Below are 23,948 nucleotides of genomic sequence, written 5' to 3'. Positions count from 1 at the left end.
ACCGCCTTAACTTTCACCCTCGCCTATAAATAGGACCATTGTGTCTCATTTCAACACTTTGGTTCTCTCATCCGATCACACGCCCTCAAGTCACTCTCAGTCGGTTTTCATCACGATTCAAGGCTATTCCGTAAGTATTTCTCCTCAAATCTTGTACAATCATCATCACTACACACTTCTACATTATCTTCCCCATCAAAATCACACATTTTCTTCTCGAAATCGTCTAATTTGGACTCCTTGAAGGTGGTTCTCACTCAGTTGCATATGCAAACTGTTGTGCGACATCATCTCACCAAGAATAGTTCAGATTTAAAGGATTTCAACACGTTTTAACACGAATCTCAACAAGATCTCAACACTTTTCAAATGTTTCAACTTTTCTTCACATTTCTACTCAAAACCGATGGAATCTGGACTCATTCAGACTCTCAACTCGTTTCCTAGTGGAGGGCCGGCTTGAAAACGGATTTCCACCGGAGAGATGACCGATTAACGGGTCAGACAGGAAACTTCGTCAAGAACAGTGAATCTGATCGAATGGGGTGATTCCCATCCGATCGAATGAACTGAATCTTGGTATGTTTCCGTTGTTTGACACGTCATCACGCCGTCTCCGTTAAAACTCGAAAACTTTTACTTAGAAATTTTACAAAGATTACAAAACAACAGATTACCCACTCGAATGATCATCCGATCGGATGACCATCCGGTCGAATGACCATTCGACCAGGTGAATTGTCCTTTATACAATTCCTTGTTCGAAACGATTTGGTTAAACTTCAACTCACCAATTTCTCGATCGAATAGCCATCCGATCGAATGGTCATCCTTCCGGATAACCATCCGACCGGATGACTTGGCGTCCATACTTTACATTGTTTAATCACTACAACAAAAACTTCAAATTTTCAAAACGATTTACAAACACCCACATTTCATTCGAATGGCCATCCGTTCGAATGGTCATCCGCTCGGATGACCATCTGCTCGGATGACCATCCCCTCAAATGGATATTCATCCGTTCGGATCACCATCCGAATGTCCCGCCATTCGACACTCTGTATACACGCTCATCAATGACTTATGCTACTGTTCACAGGCTAACTCAGACGCACTCCCTTCAATCCAATCCAGATTGTGTTTACGTGCTAAACACACACTGTGAGTATACTTGACCCCTTCTAAACGCTTTAAACACACTTTAGGGTGTAACATACGTTCCTATCTAAAACACACTATCAAAACGCAGTACATACTCTAAACTATTATCACATGCGAATAACTGACATACATATTTACACGTGATGCTTAATACATATGTGCTAGGACTCTTACTCGCGACGTCCCACCTTAGCTAGTATGGTACTATAGTTGGACTCACACCCGACGGGGTCTAGTTAAGGAAATCACGCCCTTTTTGGGAACCCCGCCGCAGTCATCGAGTGACTTAGCTGGTAGTATTGGTCTTGTAGTATGTATGTTGTGTATCTCCTTTATGTATGTGGAAATTCGCAGCGTTTTTACCTATTTTACTTGCTATATCAAACCTGTATACTCGCCAATATTTTTTGTATTGACTTTATTTCGACGTATGTTGCAGGTTAATCGCAGTTATCTCGAGTCAAGACTAGGAAGTCTAGAAACCCACATAAATCTATGTTGCCGGATTTGTATTGTTTGAGAGAACATGAAATATGTATGACTGTTTGCTGATATATTGTTTATTAGTATGGGATAATGAACACATTAAATATTGTCACTAAATAGTTGTTATGGATTCTCTTGAGCAATCTGATTTAATTCGCCTAGTATTGCACCCCGATGATTCCGCCATCGGTTGGGGTGTGACACATATTTAGTCAACATTGGTTTTTACACATATTTAGTCAACATTGGTTTTTGTAGGTTGGGACACATATGTCAAAATTGGTTTATGACATATTTAGTAAATTGTATTTTGTAAACATAAACCTCATTTTTTAATGACAAAGCTTACATACCCTAAATAACACCAAATAAATTATAATCTACTATTTGCTTGGGATTGAACCCAAGATCTCCCACTAAGAGGCAAGAGCCTCTACCAAGTGAGCTAGCCCCATAAACCTCATACCTTGTATTTTTCAGCCATAAACCTTAAAATTGCCACTTTCAAGTGAGTTAATCATTCAGGTAAGAATTGCACGAGTATTTGGTCAAAATTGCTACCTTGTAATTACATTTCATTAGAATACTAAGTACATTAACACCAAAAATGACATTTACAACATTCATAGGTCAAATGGTCAATATGTACATAACAAAGAAAATCCAACTAAATCCTAAGATAAACTTCAATCTTCTAACTTAATTTGCTCTTGACCTAGGTAACTCCTCATTGTTGTTTATTGATCTTATCAAGCCATGGATTATAGTTGTTTCTCCTAAACATATTTATAGATCAGCCCAGCTCACAAAGCTACACCTTGATTTTTGATGATAAAAGTCATATCAGCATATCACAAAAAATAAGGTTGAAGATCATACACAACAATAGAGGCGGAAACCAGGGTTTGATTTAGTTTATGAGGTGAGAATTGATGTTTGAAACCCACAAGAACATATCACAACGTTATTAGAGTTAGAATTCATTACTCGGTATGGTTAGGATGATGGAGACCAATTTAAGATGGAAACATCTTATGAGCTAAATGTGGTATTATATCTGATGAAGAAGATGCTTGAAAGGACCAAAACACCCCTCACGTGACTTGTACATGGGTATCACTTAACATAAGGTGTGTTTTTTATTTGTCTCAGGGACGCTTATTGTTAAAATGCTAAACCTTAAGCACTGTGACTATTAAAAGGTTTCACAATGGATGAAACCTAATTTTTTTTTACCAAACCACAAGGACTTAATTGAGGTTTACCCTTATCATTTAGTTGATGTGACTTCAATGTGTAGACATGTTGATGTTAAAGGATGAAGTTTGAATTGATAAATTTTGTCAATGAGACTTATTGTCAGTCAACGGACATCTATGACATCGGTCGTGGTTCCTATATTGGTGGGGGTCTTCAAAGTTTATATAGCTCTTGGCTAACATGAACATCTTACATTTAGTACTTGGCTATTGTAATTATTTTAGTTATTGGTCTCACAAAAAGAGGTTGCATTACTATATAACTTGTTCTTGTATAACTGTAGGATCGTTGTTTGACCCGACTGAATCGATCAGAAGAGCTTTAAATCCGATTCAAAGGAATCAGTGAAACAGACGTGGAAACAGCTTGATACTATTAAATCTGTCACTTATATTGATTTTATCATCAATTACAACCTGAACAGATTTCGGCAGCACTTCGTTACAAATCCGGAAGTCGCGTGTACCGAATGAAATGAACAGTGCACTATATATAGGAGGTTAATTTCGCTCCAAATGACCAAGATGCACTTTTGGGTGAAATCAGAAGTTTCTGATTTCGCTCCAAATGACCTTTGGTCATTTCAGGCGAAATCACACTCTAATTCTCTAACAACTATTTCTCGAAACTCGTGCACTGGATATCCTATCCTATCCTATCCTATCCTATTACATGATACAAGACGAAGTCAATAGACGTAATGCACTAATAGACTCCCCCCTCGGATATTGACGAAGTCTTCAGTGACTAGTCTTCATCATGACACATCTTCAGTCTTGATCATTCTGCCTTTTCTTTTCTAGTTGTAACAATGTAAGCATCCATCAATCTTTCTCTTCTTCAGCATGTTCAGGATCTTTTCCTGACTCTTGCTTTATCATCTTCTTTAGGCTCCCCCTTTCGTCAAGCTTCCGTGCTTTGGGATCGACACCTAGCTTTCCATCTACAAGCTCCTCTTTGCCTCAAGCTTGTCTTCAGACTCCCCCTCAGACTCCGCTCTTGGAATCGTAGTCTAGACTATCTGCAATCACTCAATCATTCATAAATACAATGTTTTCATATTATCAATCAAATTCTCTAATTCACTCCCCCTATCAACAAACTTAAATGATTTAGCAGCATTAAAGAATCCAATTCCCTCACAGTTAATCATCCAAGTCCAATTTAATGACCTTGGAGACATCACAAACTGTTTTTGAAATTTTTGATTTTAATTCAAGTATCAAATTTATGAACTTGTTTTATTTTCAGAAACATAATCAGCTTACTTAGATTTTGAAACTCAGCATTTCAGACATTGGTTGTCGAAAATAAAGCAGAATTAAAAATCTTTTTGAATTTTTCTGAAAATATAAAGCAGTAAAGAAATATATACAAACATATTTACAGACAATATTTTTGTTTGAGTATGCGTCAGAGGATCATATCAGTTTTTGACAAGTCACAAGTACCGTTGAGCTTAGTTACACATTAAGAATTAAACAATTCACTTAGATTGTCAATATACTGATCCACTTTAAATTTTCACACAAATTTCAACTGATTCAGGATACGAATTAGATGTTTTAAGAACTTAAACTCATTCATGTGTCCCACCTCTTGAATATACTCCCGTATCCAGATCCCAATATTCAGTCTTACAGGTGAGTATACCACAGATGATATCTGTAAGGGGTTAGATGCGAGGGCCGTGAGAGCTCAGGTCGATACTTCCGTATACGCAGAGAGATGACGGCTTCGACTTTTCGGTGTGTCCCCTTTAGAGGATCTTTTTGTTTCAACAGCACACGATTAGTATTTTGCAATGTTTCATCATTTTTTATGCTGAGGGCGATGCTATGTTTCAAGCAATGCAGAAAGTATTATTCGGGGACTAGGTCAGAACTTCCATTCAGCAGAAGTCCCGGAATAATACCCTAGATATCACTGAGTATAAAGACCTAGTATCTCAGAATAAGGGACCTTTCAAACGAGATTTCAGGGGTTACCTATATATCCAAGTAGTGTTCCCCACGAAATAAGCAAAATTCAAACTTGCTTAGGTTTATATCCTGAAAAAGTTTACTAAATGTATAAAAACCTATCGGCATATCATCAGTGAGACTGTTTAACGCTATTTAATCATTACATTTCTTTAGCATACTGTAACTGTCTACCGATGTACTATCATTTCCTCTTTTTACGCAAAACTCAATTTTTGAATTTTATCATGTTTTTGGTTTTTTTCAAATTCTCTAATGTTTTTGTATTTTCTGACAATTTTTTCTCCCCCTAAAATGCAAAACCATTAAAGGAAATTTGACAACACGATGCTGATAGCTTTGTCTCGCCATCCATGTTTTGCTTATCGTGTACCGAATTACAGAAAATATAACATACTATATAGCACAGTTAGCAGAAAAACTAACATAAAGTACCCCCCATGATTTACAACACATTGATCTTTTATAGTTTGAATACCGTTTTTCAATCTGGTGAAAGTAATCATGTTTGTTCAGCCGTGAGGGTTTCGGCATTTTCAATCAACATATATTTTTGTAATTTTCTATTTTTGACAAAAATTAAAAACAAACATATTTTTGGTTTTCCAAATTTTAACAAACTAAAAACATATTTTTGGTTTTTAATTTTTCAATTTTTTAGGGTTTTGAAAATATTGTTTATTTATGTACAGAAAAACAAATAAACTCCCTGTTCAACCAACACAGGGTCCAGCAGCCTTCTCCTCCTCTCGGTGTGCCAGGCTGCTCCAACTTCCAAACTTACAATCTTCAGAATTCTTGAGCACCTGCACATTGAACTAACTCAATTACTTGAACAATTTAGCCCAGGTCTGTTGAACCTTAGGCATTTCAACACAATAATTTTCATTTAATGCCGGAAACTCTTTGTCATTGTTCACAATGATTTTATCTTTTTTAACTTCAACTTTCTCATCTTTTACCGGAGTCACTTGTTTCTTAACAGACCATGTCTGTCCTTTTGGTGTTCCTCTTTTATAAAAATGTGAATCGTTTTGAACACTTTGATTTTGAACAACAGCTTTTGGTTTCCAAAACTCTTGGGGTTTTGTCATATCAACTGATGTTTTCCAATTCTGTGTTGTTCTGAATCTGGGTGTGTGAGAATTCCAGGTCTGTCTAGAATCGAACCTGTTAGCGTTTGATTTCCAATTTTGATTTGAAGCAAACTTGTTTGTATTGTACCTCCAAGTTTGTTTCGAATCAAATCTGGTTGACCTTTGTTTCACATCCTCAGATCTCTGTTTTTCAACATCAATCTTCTTTTTGTCAACATCCACAGGTTTTAGATTTGGACACTTGCATGCAAGATGTCCTTTTTGATCACATTTGAAACATGTTCTCATGGACACATCTTTGACCTGTGGTTGTTGTTTTCTCTTTTGTGCATCAAACTCAGCATTAGACTGTCGTCCAATTTTAAGTTCTTTCTCTTCAGCTAAATTGTTTCCTTGAACAAAACTCATTTTTGCCTGATAATTTGGCGTCTCATTTTTGTTCCAATGTTGCTTCTTCTTATAACCCAACCCAGCCTTCATGTTTTTCTTCTTGAAACCAGGTTTGTTATACGAAACTTTACGACTCTTACCGACATACTTTGAAATCTCAAACTTCTCAATCTCAACCATTTTGAAAACTTTATCAACCTTTTCTGAAATCACATTCTGAATCGGGAATACAATATCTAAGAATAATTTGTCTGATCCAATCATGGTATAAACCAATCCCTTTGAATCATCATTCAAATTTTTCTCGAATTTTGTGTTTTTCAGATATCCATCATGAAGATTTCCTTCATCTTCATCCTGTGATTCAGATTTACCTGTAACAATCGACTCTTCTTTCAACACACTTTCAACGACTTTACCTACCACCTCTGAATCATGAGAATCATCAGATTTGGAATAGGTTATGTCAATGTTGTCTGGCAATTGGTCTACCATGTTGAAAGCTTTTTCGACCTTTTCCTCATCATAAAATGCAAACTTTTCCGGTGGTGGAACTTGATGAAACCCTGAGCCAATGCCTTTCTTGTTCTGCTCAGACTCACCATCACCCGGTTTTATATTGAAAATTCGTTCAAGCACATATGACGACACGTGGTAACTCTTTAACTTGTTGGTATCCTGTTCTAAATCAGCAATCTGTCGCTTTAACTTAGCAACATCCTCAATATAGGAATTAACAACATCTTGTTTTATAGCAAACATTCGTTTAAGCTCTTTAGTTGTTTCAGAAAGATAATTCATTCTTGATTGAGCATATTTCATTCTGTCTTTTACTTTCTCATATGACTCTTTTGTAATGTGATATGATAATTTCATTGAATCATATTCCTTTTTCATTTCTTGACAAGCAACTTCTTTTTGTTCACATTCATTTGTCATTTTCAAAACATTTTCTTTCAAAACTTCATTTTCTTTTTCTAATTTGTTACATTTTTCTGAAAGTTTTTCATCATTTTCTTTAAAAACTTTTTCTTTTTCTAGCATCTCTTTGCATTTTTCTTTGAAAAATGTTTTCAATTTTTGTGAATTCAAGATCTCTCGTTCTGAATTGCTCATCTTTTTCAATACAAGCTCTGCACGGTTCCATGCATTTCTTGCATTGATCAATCAGTTTTAAGTTTTCAGAATCAGAATTTACCTCAGTGATTGGCACTTCGGTGTTTTCAGTTGCCTCTGACTGCTTCTGATCAGCATCATTCAGCTTTTCTTCAACACTGACTTTATCACCAGCATCACCAGCTACCAACTTCTCATTCTTTTCTTCATCTTCTTCTTTAATCTGCTGTTCTTCAGTAACAACACCTTTCACAACTTCAACTTCAACAGCTTCTGTTTTAACCTCTTCAGCAGCCTTCTTTAGATTGTTCACCATCTCTTCAACATTTTTCTTCATTCTCTCTTCATCCCTTTTTCTTAGACACGATAACATGGAATGTCTGATCTCCTTTTCATACCTTTTAGCATATGTGTCATCTTTCATCACCTTACTATAGTACTCAACTCTCAAAGGAATTATGAGAAGAACATCATCAAAGATTATGTCTTTCTTTGGAACAACCGGTTCTCCTTCTCTGTTGTAGTAGCACTCTCTCTCTTCTTATCCCATCTTCTGTTGCTGACAGCACTTTCATACTCTTCCTGCATCTCATCCATTCTGTTGTAGACCACGTTTCTTTCTCTGTAAGTCTTCTCACTCAAGATCTCTTCTCGAGTTTTCTCTTTGATCTCAACTTTTTCTTCATGGATTTCAGCAGTGTCTTTGTCTTTGTTTTCATCTTGAATCTCAGCAACAAAAACATGATGCTGGGCCTTTGATGCTTTTCTGCCATGAGCTGTTACAGGACGATCTTCATCTGGAAGAATTGTGCTCCAGTCAAAACCTTCATCGTGATGAATTACTGCATATGCTCTTGACTTTTCTTTTGGAGTATTTTCAATCATTTTTGGCTCTTCTTTGCTACGGTGATAAATCGCCTTTCGGTAGTATCATCGTTGAAAGGACGTTCATTTACTTCAGCAACATCAGAATTTCTGCATTCTCTTTTGAAATGACCCTTTTGCATACATCTAAAACATGTCACTTTGGATTTATCGAATCCAAGCTTCGTTGACGGACCACCAAGAGATTGTTTCCCAGTAATCTCCATGTATCGTTGAGCTCTGTGAATACAGCTTGCTAAACACCAGCGAATATCTATGAGTTCCATCTCTTCCGGATCAATTTGGTCGTAGTCTTCTTTGGTCAACTCCGAGTTTCCAATTTTGCCAGCTACAAGACCTTCATATGATTCCAGAACAGATGCAAGGAAACTTATCTGCTGCTTTGCTGCATTGATGCTCATTGCAGGGGAATTCTTCAGTTTAAGAGCAATGTTGCACAGAATTTCTTCAGCTTCATCAGAATTTGACTTTGAAGATGAATGATATCCAGAATGATGACTTGTTGACGTTGTTTGTGGTTCTATCATCTTCTCACCACTGAATGTTGTCTTTGGTGAACCAACGCCTTTCTCCGAAGGTACACTGCCTTTGTAGTACAAGCCTACATTCTGTTGATGTGAAGAACCAGTCATCTTGCTTTGCTTTTGTAGCTCCAGATCATGACTCTCTATCTTTTCAAACAATGCATCAAGAGAAATCGTATCATATAAAGCATCATTTTTCAAAATAAACACAGTGCCACTGATCAGCTCGTGGTAACGCTTCAATCACTTTATCGATAAGTTCCTCTCTTATTTTCACTATCTCAAATCTCTCCAATTCAATTTTAAGATGACAAAATCTCTCAATCATTTGTCTCACTGTCTCTCCTTTTAGACTATCAAACAGACCAAATTCCTTTTTAAGTAAAGCAATTTTGTTCTTTCTAATCTGTTTACCCCCCTCAGCTTTAACTCGTAAAGCTTCCCAGACTGATTTTGACGACCCATCATGATTAAGTAGTGCAAAAATGTCATTTCTAATTGTTGTCTGGATCAAAGCAATCATTCTCTGTTCAGCTGCATATTCTGCTTTGTCATCTCTCGGTAACTTCTTGAATGGAAGTTCTTCACCTTTATCATTTTTTGGTCGTTTGTACCCAAACTCTAAGCAGAACCAGCTTTCATGCGCATACGCTTTCGCCCAGTTAATAAACTGTTCTTTCCACCATGTGTAATCCTCAATGCTATCCAGAGTTGGTGGCTTTGAGTGAGTTCCGTAAAAGTTATCATGCTTGATGTTTTCGTTGATCGCCTTCGTGATGGTTTTAGGTGTAACATTTGTAATTTCGGACGATTCGGATGTTAACGCGTTGAAAAACGTGTTGTAGAATTCCTCAGCCATGATGTAAACCTGAACAGATAATCAAACAAACACAATTAGTACAATCAATATCAAATAAACTGTAACAAACTAACACTCAATCGTCGCGAAATGATTTCGACACAAAAATCCTCTTTTCGAGCGAAATAGCACTTTGGAGCGAAATCCCAATTTTGGTTTTTCGAGCGAAATTAAGACTTTGACAACTCGAGTGAAATCAGATCTGAATTTTGGAGCGAAATCAGATCTTTGCTACTTGGAGCGAAATCAATTAAGAACCCCTGGAGCGAAATCAGAAAGATTGACAATTTGGAGCAAAATCAACTCAAAGTTTGGAGCGAAATCACAATCTTTGTGTCTCAGGAGCGAAATCAGACTGATCCTAAGAGCGAAATCACACTATTTCGAGCGAAATCAAAAGTTGTCCGTTCGAGCGAAATCAGGTCGAAGTCCATTTTTGTCCATTTTTAGTCCGAATTTAGGTATGAAACTTTCAAGGGTTTATCTATGTCCAATTTTAAACAATCTGTGAAAATTTGATCCGGTTTTGTCTGATAAAACTTCCCAAAATGATGAAAGAAGGTGTAGAAGTCAGAATGTGGATGATATCAAGCTAAACTCTTCTTCCTGAGCTCTGATACCACTTGTAGGATCGTTGTTTGACCCGACTGAGTCGATCAGAAGAGCTTTAAATCCGATTCAAAGGCGGAATCAGTGAAACGGACGTGGAAACAGCTTGATACTATTAAATCTGTCACTTATATGGATTTTATCATCAATTACAACCTGAAAAGATTTCGGCAGCACTTCGTTACAAATCCGGAAGTCGCGTGTACCGAATGAAATGAACAGTGCACTATATATAGGAGGTTAATTTCGCTCCAAATGACCAAGATGCACTTTTGGGCGAAATCAGAAGTTTCTGATTTCGCTCCAAATGACCTTTGGTCATTTCAGGCGAAATCACACTCTAATTCTCCAACAACTATTTCTCGAACCTTGTGCACTGGATATCCTATCCTATCCTATTACATGATACAAGACGAAGTCAATAGACGTAATGCACTAACAATAACTTAATATATTTTTATAATCCTAACTTAAAATTTGAATTATTATAAACAACTTTTTTAATAATAACTTTTTTACACCTAAATATCACTTAACCTTACACTTGCAACTATGTGAACCCATACCACTTTTGTGCGTATGTGGTGATGGGGGTGGGGTGGGGGTGGAGGAGACTCGATCACTAAGTCATGGATAATTATCATAAACAAATGACGTTAAAAGTTTTATTTCAATCATAACGTATGTACTTTTTATATGATATCATTGTTGTCGGCATACGGTGTATAGACACAAATGTGAATAAGAAGGTATAGTTCTGAAAAATCATCATAATTTGAATCGTGTACGAAAGATATTACATTATATTAACTAAAATATTACATCTTATTTAGCTGGATAACGATTCAATTATATTTGGTGTGCCGTTACAAAGTTTGACAATATTTTCCGTGGTTTTTTAGGTTTGGTTAGTTGGAGAATACCTAAAAATTGGGAACCGGGGAACCATGCATTTAACAAGTTATATATATTATAAATTTCGTTTAACATGTTTAAAATTATTTTTGTTTAAAATTTTTTCTTAGCTTTTACATATAAAATACACTAGGTTAAAACCCCGTGTATTACACGGGTTGAATAAATGTAATTTTATATATTAAATAATAAAAAGTTATATCTTTATGAACCCTGTATATTGTACGGGTTAAATAAATGTAATTTTATATATCAAATAATAAAAAAGTTATATCTTTAAAAACCATGTGTATTACACAGATTAAATAAATGTAATTTTGTATACTAAATACTAAAAACGTCGTATCTTTAAAATACTCGTGTATAATCTGGTTGAATAAATCTGCCAAATAATAAAAAATTACATCCTTAAAAACTCCGTATATTACACGTGTTGAATAGATCTAAAAAAGAATTATATCTTTAAAAATCATGTGTATTACACAGATTAAATAAATGTAATTATGTATATTAAATGCTAAAAACATCGTGTCTTTAAAAAACTCGTGTATAGTCGGTTGAAAAATCTACCAAATAATAAAAAAAATTATATCCTAAATAAATGTAATTTTGTATATTAAATATTAAAAACGTCGTATCTTTAAAAAACCCGTGTATAGTCGGGTTGAAAAATCTACCAAATAATAAAAAAATGATATCCTTAAAAACCCCGCGATTTACACGAGTTAAATAAATATAATTTTGTATATCAAATAATAAAAAAAGTTATATTTTTAATAAATTAGGATAACATTTAATATTAATTTATTATTTATATATTTAATATAAGATAAGTAGATAAGAGATGTATTTGTGTTAAAAATATATTAAATTAACAATTTAGATTTGAGGATAATATTTTATTAAAATATGATAAGATTTAATATTAATTTATTATTTATTTAGTTAATATAAGATAAATATAGATTTGAGGATACTTTCAATGAATGACACGTGTCCAAAAGTTGGTTTCTTTTATTATAGTAGTTAGATTAGATGTAGAAACCTTTTAATAAAAAAACTAGAAAAATAAAAAAAAATAATGCTGAAAAAAAAGGAAAAAAATGCTTTTTTTTTACCAAAATGATTTTTTATTAAAATGACTTCTACACATTTTTATATGCAAAAACTATGATTTTTTGAAAAAAAAAATAATTTTTAACATGTTAAAATGATTTTTTATAATATATTTAACATATTAAATGCATAATTAATCGATTCTTCACTTTCTTGATGTTTCCCCTTAAACTCAAAGCTACTAGATGTATTTTACATTTGGTTAGGTGACATTTGCTTTTGATGATATGACTTATTGTTAATATGGTCATCATGCTTTTAAATAACGTGATTACAACATTAAAAAGCCCTAGAAATGACGATATGCATACCGAACAAAATTCCAAAAGTGTAATGGTCATGTTGACCATAAATAATAAGTAGGAAAAATAAGCTGTTATTTTTTTAAGAGTTAAATGTCATTTTAGTACTTGTGGTTTGGTCATTTTGTCTGTTTAGTTCAAATGTTTGATTTTTTCGATTGTGGGTCCAAAAAGGTTTCATCGTTGCCATTTTAGTCTACTGGGTTAACTTTATCTATTATCTCTGTTAACGAGAAGGGCAATTTGGTGATTTTATAAGGCCGAATTGCCCTTCTAGTTAACAGAATTACATATAAAATGACTGAATAAACACAGTGGACTAAAATGGCAACGATGAAACATTTTTGGACCCACAAACGAAAAATGAAACTTTTGAACTAAAATGAAAAAATCACCCAAACCACATGGACTAAAATTACATTTAACTCTTTTTTTTAATCTAACTGAAATTTATGAATACAGATTTTTAACAGATATATGATCTAAATCAATAAAAACATAATAACAATTTGAGGTTTTAAAGATATATAATTTCACACAACATTAAAATTTTTGGACCTAATTTCTAACTAAAATATATTTTTACTTAAAAGTAATACCATATTCTACAAAATTCATCAGCCTTTTAATTAGATACATAAAACATTAATGTATTTCATTAATAACTCATCATTTACTAAATTCATCTTAAATCAATTAATCAAACTTTCATCCAGAATTACTCCATCTTTCCTTGTATCACCTTCAAATCCATCTCTCTTAACCATTTTTCATCATCATCTTTAATTTATGAGGTTTATTTACATTAAATACTTATTCAATTCATCTTATCCCAAATTAAAAAGAATATTAAACAGATTGATTGCACATTGAGCAACATTTAATGTAGGTTTAGGCACATCAGAACAGTACCCACTCCATTATAAATTATAATTATAAATTATTATTAGAATAAATTACGATTTTAGCCCATGGGTTATATCACTTTTACCCTTTTAGCAAAAAAAAAAAAATCTTTTAACATCTGACCCCCTAACGTCTTTTTTCTAACCCTTTTGGCCCCTAATGTCTTTTTTTCTAACTCTTTTGACCCTAAAAGTAAATGGATGTGGTTAGTATTAGGGGCCAAAAGGGTTAGAAAAAAAGATGTTGGAGCTCAGATGTTAAAATAAATTTTTAGATTAAAAAGATAAAATTGATATAAACACAGGGGTTAAAATCGTAATTTACTCTTATTATTAATAATGTTTTACAATAGTAAAGGAGTAAAGATACAAACCTTTGGCTCGTGAATCATCAACCAAGAAGTGCAAAATATTAATATTAAAAAATCAAAAATACATAAAAAAATATTTAAAAAAATTATAAAAAATCAAAGATTAACTCATCATCATCATCATCATCTCTCTCCTCTCTGTAAACCCATCTCTCTCTCTCTCTTGAACCATTTCACATTCATTCTTTTCTTCCCCCTTTAAATCACGAGATCCCCGTCTCTGTTCTTCCTTTTTTTCTTGTGTTTCTTCTTGTAAATCCATCGGTGATTGTCTTTTAATCGTACCCACTTCCATTTTCACCTAAAAAGATTGTGGGTTACTCATCAAGTTTCAATCTTTACACCTTAATCTTCAACAACTTTTTTCCAAAATGGTATAAAGCTTGAATCTTTACACCCCTAATCTTGTTCAAGATTCTGGGAAACTGATAAAGTTTCAATCTTTACACAAAACCAACATTTTTTTTTCAAGATTTACCAAAATGTCACACAAACCCATATCCGAATTAGGGTTTAAAACACTCTCCGATCGGTTCCAGAAATCGGTCACGTGCGACGGCGATGATACCAATAAACCCGACTTTCGTGAGCTTGATTTGGGTCTAGGTCCGGGTTCGGCTTCGCCCATTTCCCCTTTACGGGTCGGACCCACGATTAGTTCCAGTTCCAGCTCATCCGGGTCGGTTTCGGGTCGGATCGGAGTTGGGTCCGGTGGGACTATTAACCACCAACACCACTCCGGTGAGTTGACGGTTGACAGTTCACCGACATTTTCAGTTGGTGGGTCTCGGGTCGTTAAATCGGGTCATGCACATACCCGACCCGATTCGGGTACATCCTCCGCCACTTCTCCGGCGATGAATGTACTTCCGGCAGGAAACATTTGCCCTTCGGGTCGGGTTTTGAAAACGGGTATGATGTCAAACCGGAGCTCCAAACCCGAGGTTTTGAGTTTAGGATCCGGTAATTATGGTCATGGTAGCATAATGCGTGGCGGGTCGGGTACGGGTACAGGTACAGGTAAAACCGACACTCATGTGCCGGTGAGTTCGAACTCAAGAAGAATGTCAATGGATCCGGAAGAGTTGAAGAGGTTAGGGAATGAAGAGTACAAAAAGGGGCATTTTTTAGAGGCATTGAGGTTGTATGATAAGGCAATAGGATTATCGCCTGCGAATGCGGCCTACCATTGTAACCGTGCAGCCGCATTGATGGGATTGAAGAGGTTGAGTGAGGCAGTTAAGGAATGTGATGAGGCTATAAAACTTGATTCTGGTTATGTTAGGGCTCATCATCGGTTAGGGTCGCTTCTTGTTAGGTATGTTTATTGTTTTGTTGTTATGTAAAGTTTGAATTTTTATTATGTTTTTCGACTGATCATAGGTTGTTCAAGAAATCTTGAAAATGGAAATTGGTATTTGGTACATGCCCATTTAGTTAGATCTAGTTCATGTTTGATTATTATGTTTTGATTGTGAAATTACTAGTTTTTATTATATGTAAAGTTTGAATTTTTATTGTGTTTTTTTGATCATAGGTTTTTCAAGAAATCTTGAAAATGAAAATTGAGAACTACCCATTTGGTTAGATATTGTTTATAATCAATTTTTGTGTTTTGTTTGTGAAGTTAGTAGTTTTCATTATATGTAAAGTTTGAATTTTTATTGGGTTTTTTTATATTTATAATCAATTTTTGTGTTTTGTTTGTGAATTAGTAATGTTCATTATATGTGAAGTTTCAATTTTTATTGTGTTTTATGATCATAGGTTTTTCAAGAAATCTTGAAAATGAAAATTGAGAACTACCCATTTGGTTAGATATTATTTATAATCAATTTTTGTGTTTTGTTTGTGAAATTAGTAATGTTCATTATATGTGAAGTTTCAATTTTTATTGTGTTTTTTTATCATAGGTTTTTCAAGAAATCTTGAAAATGAAAATTGAGAACTACCCATTTGGTTAGATATTATTTATAATCAATTTTTGTGTTTTGTTTGTGAAATTAGTAATGTTCATTATATGTGAAGTTTCAATTTTTATTGTGTTTTTTTATCATAGGTTTTTCAAGAAATCTTGAAAATGAAAATTGAGAACTACCCATTTGGTTAGATATTATTTATAATCAATTTTTGTGTTTTGTTTGTGAAATTAGTAATGTTCATTATATGTAAAGTTTGAATTTTTATTGTGTTTTTTTATCATAGGTTTTTCAAGAAATCTTGAAAATGAAAATTGAGAACTACCCATTTGGTTAGATATTATTTATAATCAATTTTTGTGTTTTGTTTGTGAATTAGTAATTTTCATTATATGTAAAGTTTGAATTTTTATTGTGTTTTTTGATCATAGGTTTTTCAAGAAATCTTGAAAATGAAAATTGAGAACTACCCATTTGGTTAGATATTATTTATAATCAATTTTTGTGTTTTGTTTGTGAATTAGTAATTTTCATTATATGTAAAGTTTGAATTTTTATTGTGTTTTATGATCATAGGTTTTTCAAGAAATCTTGAAAATGAAAATTGAGAACTACCCATTTGGTTAGATATTATTTATAATCAATTTTTGTGTTTTGCTTGTGAAATTAGTAGTTTTCATTAGGTTAGTGGTTACTTTCAAGTGTCAATGATAGTTTGGATAATATATTGATTTTTTTTTTTAAATTTTTGTTTATTGTTGTGATTACTTGTGGCCTTATGTGTATTACTATTATTAATATTATTGTGATCATGTTGTTGTTAAATTTTGATTATGATTGAAAGATTACAATGGCAGTTTAGGGCAGGTTGAAAATGCAAGGAGACACCTTTATTTCAAAGGGTACCAACCCGATCCGAACGAGGCCCAAAAGTTGCAGCTCGTCGAAAAACATTTGAATAAGTGCACTGATTTAAGACGGGTCCGAGACTGGGGCAATGTGTTAAAAGAATCCGATGCTGCGATCGTATCTGGAGCGGATGCTTGTGCTCAGGTAAAACATATTGTTCTCGAAATAGGTTATTGTATCATAAACATTATTGTAACGAAACTGAATGTGTATTTATATCAAACTTGTAGCTATTCGCATGCAAAGCCGAAGCGTTATTGAAGCTCCATCAGTTAGACGATGCAGATTCGGTTATTTCACATTTGCCGAAATTCGAAGCAAGTAATAGCAGCCTGTCGTGTTCGCAAATGAAGCTATTCGGGATGCAATCTGAGGCGTACGTTTTGTTCGTTCGCGCTCAGATTGATTTGTCATTGGGAAGGTGATTAGTCTTAACGTTTCGATCTTCAAAAGTTTTCTCATGTAGAAATCACTTTAATTAACATTTTTTTTGTTTGTTATTTTTTTCAAGATTTGAGAACGCGCTTACTTCTATCGAGAAATCAGGACATATCGATCCAAGGAACGTTGAGGTTGCGGTTTTGCTTCAAAACATAAGATCGTTGTGTAAATCTCGAGCTCGTGGAAATGAGTTGTTTAAATCAGAAAGATATACGGAAGCTTGTTCGGCTTACGGTGATGGACTTAAATCCGATCCGTCAAATCCAATTCTATACTGCAATCGGGCAGCTTGTTGGTTTAAACTCGGGCAGTTTGAAAGGTCTCTTGATGATTGTAATCAAGCTCTTCTTATTCATCCACATTATACAAAAGCACTTCTTCGACGAGCCGCCACTTTTAGCAAGGTATCTATCTATATTTGTTCTGTGTTATTTTTTTTTAAGATAATTTCTTTAAATAAATTAATGTTTTTTTTTATGTTACAGCTTGAAAGGTGGGCTGAATCGGTAACAGATTACGAGGTCTTGAGGAGAGCGCTTCCAAACGATAACGATATAGCGGAATCTTTATTTCATGCTCAAGTTGCATTAAAGAAATCACGAGGCGAAGAAGTGTATAATTTGAAATTCGGCGGTGAAGTTGAATTGATTAATGATCTCGAGCAGTTCAAAGCCGCAGTCGTTACAACCGGTTTGTTCTTTGTTCTTCAAATGATACTATTATAATCGATTCTTGCTAAAGTTTTGAACTTTTCGTTGATGTTTAACGTTTGAAATGCAGGCGCTTCGGTTGTTCTTTTCAAAACCGCATCGGATCTTCAATGCAAGCAGATATCCCCGTTTCTTGATACCTTATGCAAGCGATATCCGTCTATAAATTTTCTCAAGGTATTGTTACGTTTAGTGCGTAATTTTCATAAAGTTTTGATTTTTTATGATCAAGAAGCACACACATGACTAGGGCTGTAAACGAACAGAACGTTCAACGAACAGTTTGTGACCCGTTCAGCAGGAAGTTTGTTTATGTTCGTTTGTTTAATAAATGAACAAACACGAACAAAAAAATGCGTTCGATAACATGAACAGAGGTTGCGTTCGTTCGTTTATGTTCGGTAATGTTTTCATTTTTATATCACCTTTTTAACAAATGTTTTTATTTTTTTAATGTAAAGGTTGATATAGAAGAGAGCCCGACAATAGCGAATGTAGAGAACGTAAGAATTGTACCGACAATCAAGATTTACAAAAAAGGTAACCGAATGAAGGAGCTCGTATGTCCGTGTAGAGAAGCATTGGAATCGTCTGTCCGTCATTACAGCTTCTAAATCAATCCAACGGTTAGTTTTCGGTTGATGAAGGGAAGGGTAGAACCGTAATTTCACCACCTCCAATCATCGATTAGGGGCGTAATGGTAATTTTCCCCTTCCAATCATGGACCTTCTGTCTCAGTACTACATAAAAACACAATAATGTTATATTATCAAGAGCCAAATTTCAAAGCCAGTGCCAGTAGGAACAAACAAGAGAGGGTTAGATTAGTAATTTACATTTATTCACCACCATAGCTCTTAAGGATTTATAGAAAGCCCCCCCTCATTCTTTACTTATCAAAATGTTAGCTTTTTTTTTTAGAATTCCCATTTTACCCCCTTTATTATCATAAGTAGTCTATCATCCATCCTATGTTCTGTTGTGTCATCTTCCATTTCAGATATCATGATGTACCAATGTAAATTACAAAAGGGCTCTTGTTATGGATATGGTGGATATATGCCCTTTGTGTATATATGTGAAGATGAAGATATATACAAAAAAGTACAAACATAGAAGAGAAAAAGAGTAATTTTGGAGGAAGAAATTGGATGTGTAGGCCTTAGTTGTACTGGATTAGTAGTTATACTTTGGGGGATTTTTATTTTGTTAAACCATTTCTTCAATAAAAGATTTATCTTTTTTTTTTATATTTTGTTTCGCTATTATGTAATGGTTTGTGTATACCGGGTAGGGGCGGACCCACTATGGTTGTGAATTTAAATCCTGTGTCCGTCACTGATACTGTTCACACTCCCAGAAAATAAATCATGGGTTCGTCACTGATGCCGGGTGTGAATTTCTGTTACACGATTGACGTGTTTGCATTTAGTTTAAATAGGTTTGGGTCAGTTTTGAGTTAAATGTGCCTTTTGGTTACATCTATGGGATGAGTCAAAAGGGTAAAAGAGTAAAAATGAATTTGGTAAAGTTTAGGGGAATTTGGGGGGTTGGGTAAAAAGTCAAAGAGAAGGGTCATGTTGACCATTTTTATCTTGAAAAAACAAGACATGTGAAGGGCACTAAAGAATAAGGGTGTAAAATACATGTGAATGCAATGAATGGGGAAAACCACTTTAAAGAAAACCATGGCCTCCACCATTTACACCATCCATTAAATACTGACCTTTTAATTTAAGATTCTTCATGGGTGTTGGTCCCCATTTCATGTTTTTCTTTTTTGAATTTCTAGGGTTCCCATTCACATAATTAATATATTTTATATAGTTAATAGTTAATTACACTTGGTAATTTTATACATTTTATTAAAACTGTAGCATGTGGTTTTAAGGTTGATAGGTTGAGTTGATAGACCTCGTTTTATGTAATATATTATTTTGCAAACATAGGTTTGACATTGTCATTCTATGCAATATGCAAATGAAAAAAAAAATGTGCTTAATTTATACTTTGATTGTTGTAGTTTAATCGTCAAATTTACTTACTATGTTTATGTTATTATTATTGTTGTTTACATAAAAAAAAGTTTACTTTTTAATTATTATATAAAATTAAAATTAATCTACTAAACAAGCATACGTTGGAGATAAATTATAATAAGGTTAGGGAGTGTGGTTTAAAGCCCTTAGGGGCTTTATTACGGCACGTCAGATCTACCTAGGCGTCACCTCATATGGGGGGCTTTAAAACCCCTCCTTTTAACTTGCATGCAATGGTTTAAAGCCCCTATCATCATTACCTAATTATTTTTTCTTATTATATTTTGTAATTTTTTAAATTTATATGCCAATTTATTTAAAACATAACTTCAATAAAATAAATAAAACATTACAAAGTACTTAAAAAAATAAAAAAAAATTACAAAGTTACTTAAAAAACATAACCTACTTGAAAATGAAAAACTACATATATTTGCTTGGATTTTTGCCTTACGAACCTCTAAAATGACTCGGTCCTCCTCCGGCAGGTTGGAAAAATCTTTCTCGAGAAACTTCATATCTTTCTGGATTTGTTTCTCCATTCTAAGTTCATGCTCCTTTTCCTTGATCGAGAGAAGCCGGTTGAGTCTATCGTCAAACTCGTCCAACCTTGACGGGTCATCCGATGGTGTTGAAGAAGATGTGTCTCGTGCTCGTGCAACTGCCTTACTTCTATACCTACCCTTCGGTCGTGGCAGCTATTGCGGTTCTTCAAAATTGAAATCATCGAACTCGTCGTTTAGGTTAGTAGCAGTATGAGCATCGGACTCGGATGGTTCGCTAGCCGTCGTTGATTTGGACCGTTTTGACCTATGGGTCGTTGGGTCAAACGGTGGTACAAGATGCCACTTGGGAGATTTGCGAAGAAGCTCCCACGAAGGTATCATCGTAAACGGATGCTCATGATACAATCTATATTCGTTGTGGGGGGCGGTCATAATGTCCACGTCGCTTGAACCTCTTGTATGATTGTTGACGAGACTATTATATGTGTTTTTGAAGTTGTTAATCTTGTTCCGCATTGCGGTCCACTTGCCCGAAAATGAGTTGGCCGAACGATATTCACCACAACCCATTGCGGATAAAAACTTCTCAGATACACGCCTTTAAAATACGAATATATCTTGGTCGGTTGCTATAATTTGAAAAAAAAAATAGTAACAACAAAATAAAAATAAAAAAAAATATTTTATAAAATTATATTTATAAAAATATATTAATAAAAAGTTAATGGAGAGAAAAATTATAAACAATCGGATCCTCCGACACGTCGAGCCATGCTTGTGATAATGCAAGTTCTTCCGTAGGCGTCCACCTCTCGGTCGTCTTAGGAGCACGTACTTTGTTCTTGCCCTTCTTACGGTGCCTTCTAGATCGTCCACCTTTTGAGGAAGTGGGTTGGGTTTGGTATACGTTTTGGGTTTGGGGTATGTTTTGTGTTTGGGGTATGTTTTGGGGAAAAAATGGCGGTGGGGAATAGTATCCAAAAAACCGGGAATCGGTGGCGTGGTCGGATGAGGGGAGGTTGGGGTGGTAGGTGGCATCGGATAATACCCAACCTCACCCGTTCGCAGGTCTATTCGGTACCGTTCTTCTTGCTTGTTGTTTGCTAAATTACCCCAAAACGATTGTTGGGATCGCAAGGGTTTTAATTGTTTGGAAACATTGTGTGAATATGATAATGTTTGTAAAGTTTTGAGATAGAGAATAGATGGAGAATGGATGAATATTTGAGTAAAGGAGGTACTATATTTATAGTATTAAAATTGAAAATTAAAACTTAATTTTTTTTATTAAATCGGTCGTTTGATAACGGTCATTTTGACCAAAAATCTCGAACAACGTGCATTTTGGCTCGTTACTGGGCTGCGATGGGTGTATAGCGCACCCTCTTTGGCGGGCTTTGAATGGGTGTGAGGCGCCATAGGACGTTAACGAAGATGATGTAGCCAGGGGCAATATATCACACCCCCTTTCCTAATATTAATTTAGTGAATGACATCTCCTTTGATTTTTGTATTAATTGCAAATTACCTAAAATTACATTTAATGGCCATGACTCAGCAACCCGAATTTTGTATTAATTGCAAATTACCTAAAATTACATTTAATGGCCATGACTAAGGCTGGCAATATTTACACGAACACGATAACACGACATGAACCTACACGAAGTTAACAGGTTTCGTGTTTAACCTTAACAGGTTTCGTGTATATAACAGGTCGACATGTTAAAACCTGTTTAATTTCGTGTCGTGTTCGTGTTCGTGTCTTATCGTGTTAGTGTCTTAACAGGTCATGTTCGTGTCTTAACAGGTTATGCCAGACACGATACGACATGTTAAGACATGTTAAGACTTAAAACCATTATACAATACATGTTAAGACTTGTTAATGGCTAAATATCAAACATGTAGTAACAGGTTATGTTCATGTTTTAACATGTCTTGTTCGTGTCTTAACAGGTTGTATGATACGTTGGTAAATTTTTCGTGTCTTAACAGGTCATTTCGTGTAACCTGTTTATTATCATGTTCGTGTTCGTGTTTTGAAAATTTGACACGATAAGATTTCGTGTCGTGTTCGTGTTTACCTGTTTCGGGTTCGTGTCTTATCGTGTTCGTGTCTTAACAGGTCGGGTTGACACGATATGCCAGCCCTAGCTATGACTCAGCAACTCGAATTTTAGTTGTAATAACAAATTTAAAAATTAATTTTTTTAAGAATGCTTCGTAACAAACTATAAATAACAAAAATTACAGCTGGTATTTTTCACTTTGATATTTATTACTACCTAATTAATGAAAACCAAAAACATGCTATATGGTTAAAAAGTGATTCTTTCACGTGCTTGGGTGTTTGTCTTGTGATGGATAAATATGTAGATTTAATAGTAAGATTAGAGGACTTGTAAGTTACCCTTATTAGAACTAACAAATAAATATTAAACAGACTTTCACGTCGTCACCACCACTTCCGTCTTCCTTTCCCTGTCCCTCATGTAATGGCGTTGATGCCGCCGCCACCAACATCATCACTGCTAACTACCTGTGGCAACAACTACCATCACCTTCCTATCGTTTCTCCTCCTCCCTCGTCTTTGATGTGTGTGTGATCATGTGTGTTTGTGTGTCCACTATTCAACCTATTTCTAACTGTCAAGATTTAGTTTTGGTGTTTTCCGCAATTTAGGGTTTTGAGACTCGAATTAGGGTTCGGTTATTGTGGTATGCAAGACCCAAGAGTGAATGCGGCTGATTTGAAAACAAAAATTGAGATTACGAAGAAAATAATTTTAAATAATATTAAAAGTTAAAACAATGTTAGCATTATTTTGAAGCTAAAAATTGTTAGCATTATTTTGAAGCTAAAAGAGAAACAAAATTATATGTGGGATATGGTCCGAATTAAATGGCTTTGACTATATAAGTCAAAGGTGGAGTACCACGTGCTTGAAGATGGACTCAATTGTCACTTGTCATTTGTCAAATAATACATGATTTAGTTCGGGTCTAGAGTAACTGTTGTACTAAATAGAAGGGGCATTTATGAAGTTGACCATACTTTAAGGGTGTAAAACTGTATATTTGGTAAACTATTAGCTATGAGTAATGAGTTGTCGGCTCATCTTTGGTGCGTTACATCCCCCAAAAGGTGAAAGGCCAAAATCATGTTGATATACATTTTACTTTTATAAAAAAAATCATTAAATGTTCTACTTTTATAAAAAAAAAATCACTAAATGTTATATTGTAATGTTTATGTTGTCAACAAATAATATAAGATTAACATATGTGAGTTTAATATTTTGTATCTATTTTATCACGTTACGTACTCTAATTACATAAAATATTTGCCATATGGATAGTCTGTTGTGTATCAGCACCTAATCCTATAATATTTTCTTCATGTTAAGATGCATCAAATATGTTTCATGTGTTTAGTTT

The 23,948-nt window shown here is 34.4% G+C and overlaps 1 protein-coding gene across 2 annotated transcripts; it reads left to right on the top strand.

The window, feature by feature from the left end:
- The first annotated feature begins 14,110 nt into the window (after window positions 1-14,110).
- LOC110929883 (TPR repeat-containing thioredoxin TTL1) lies at window positions 14,111-19,212 on the top strand. Of its 2 annotated transcripts, XM_035979648.1 has the most exons (8): window positions 14,664-14,786; window positions 14,882-15,300; window positions 16,759-16,954; window positions 17,041-17,231; window positions 17,322-17,655; window positions 17,737-17,941; window positions 18,032-18,138; window positions 18,423-19,212. In XM_035979648.1, the coding sequence occupies exons 2-8, from the start codon at window positions 14,897-14,899 to the stop codon at window positions 18,573-18,575; spliced, it is 1,590 nt and encodes a 529-aa protein (XP_035835541.1). In that variant the 5' UTR covers window positions 14,664-14,786; window positions 14,882-14,896; the 3' UTR covers window positions 18,576-19,212. The 2 variants fall into 2 exon arrangements, with proteins under 2 accessions (XP_022028763.1, XP_035835541.1); XM_022173071.2 differs by having other exon boundaries at window positions 14,111-15,300.
- The last annotated feature ends 4,736 nt before the right edge of the window (window positions 19,213-23,948 follow it).

Source organism: Helianthus annuus, chromosome 11 (assembly GCF_002127325.2).
Source record: "Helianthus annuus cultivar XRQ/B chromosome 11, HanXRQr2.0-SUNRISE, whole genome shotgun sequence".
In the NCBI taxonomy this organism is placed as follows: Eukaryota; Viridiplantae; Streptophyta; class Magnoliopsida; order Asterales; family Asteraceae; genus Helianthus; species Helianthus annuus.
This window is presented reverse-complemented; position numbering and strand designations above follow the sequence as displayed.

Bases quoted from the DNA above. Each gene is read 5' to 3' on its own strand.
- LOC110929883 (XM_022173071.2), top strand. From the start codon at position 14,465: ATGTCACACAAACCCATATCCGAATTAGGGTTTAAAACACTCTCCGAT. The intron at 17,942-18,031 runs GTTTGTTCTTTG...TTTGAAATGCAG, and splicing joins AGCCGCAGTCGTTACAACCG to GCGCTTCGGTTGTTCTTTTC. The intron at 18,139-18,422 runs GTATTGTTACGT...TTTAATGTAAAG, and splicing joins CGTCTATAAATTTTCTCAAG to GTTGATATAGAAGAGAGCCC.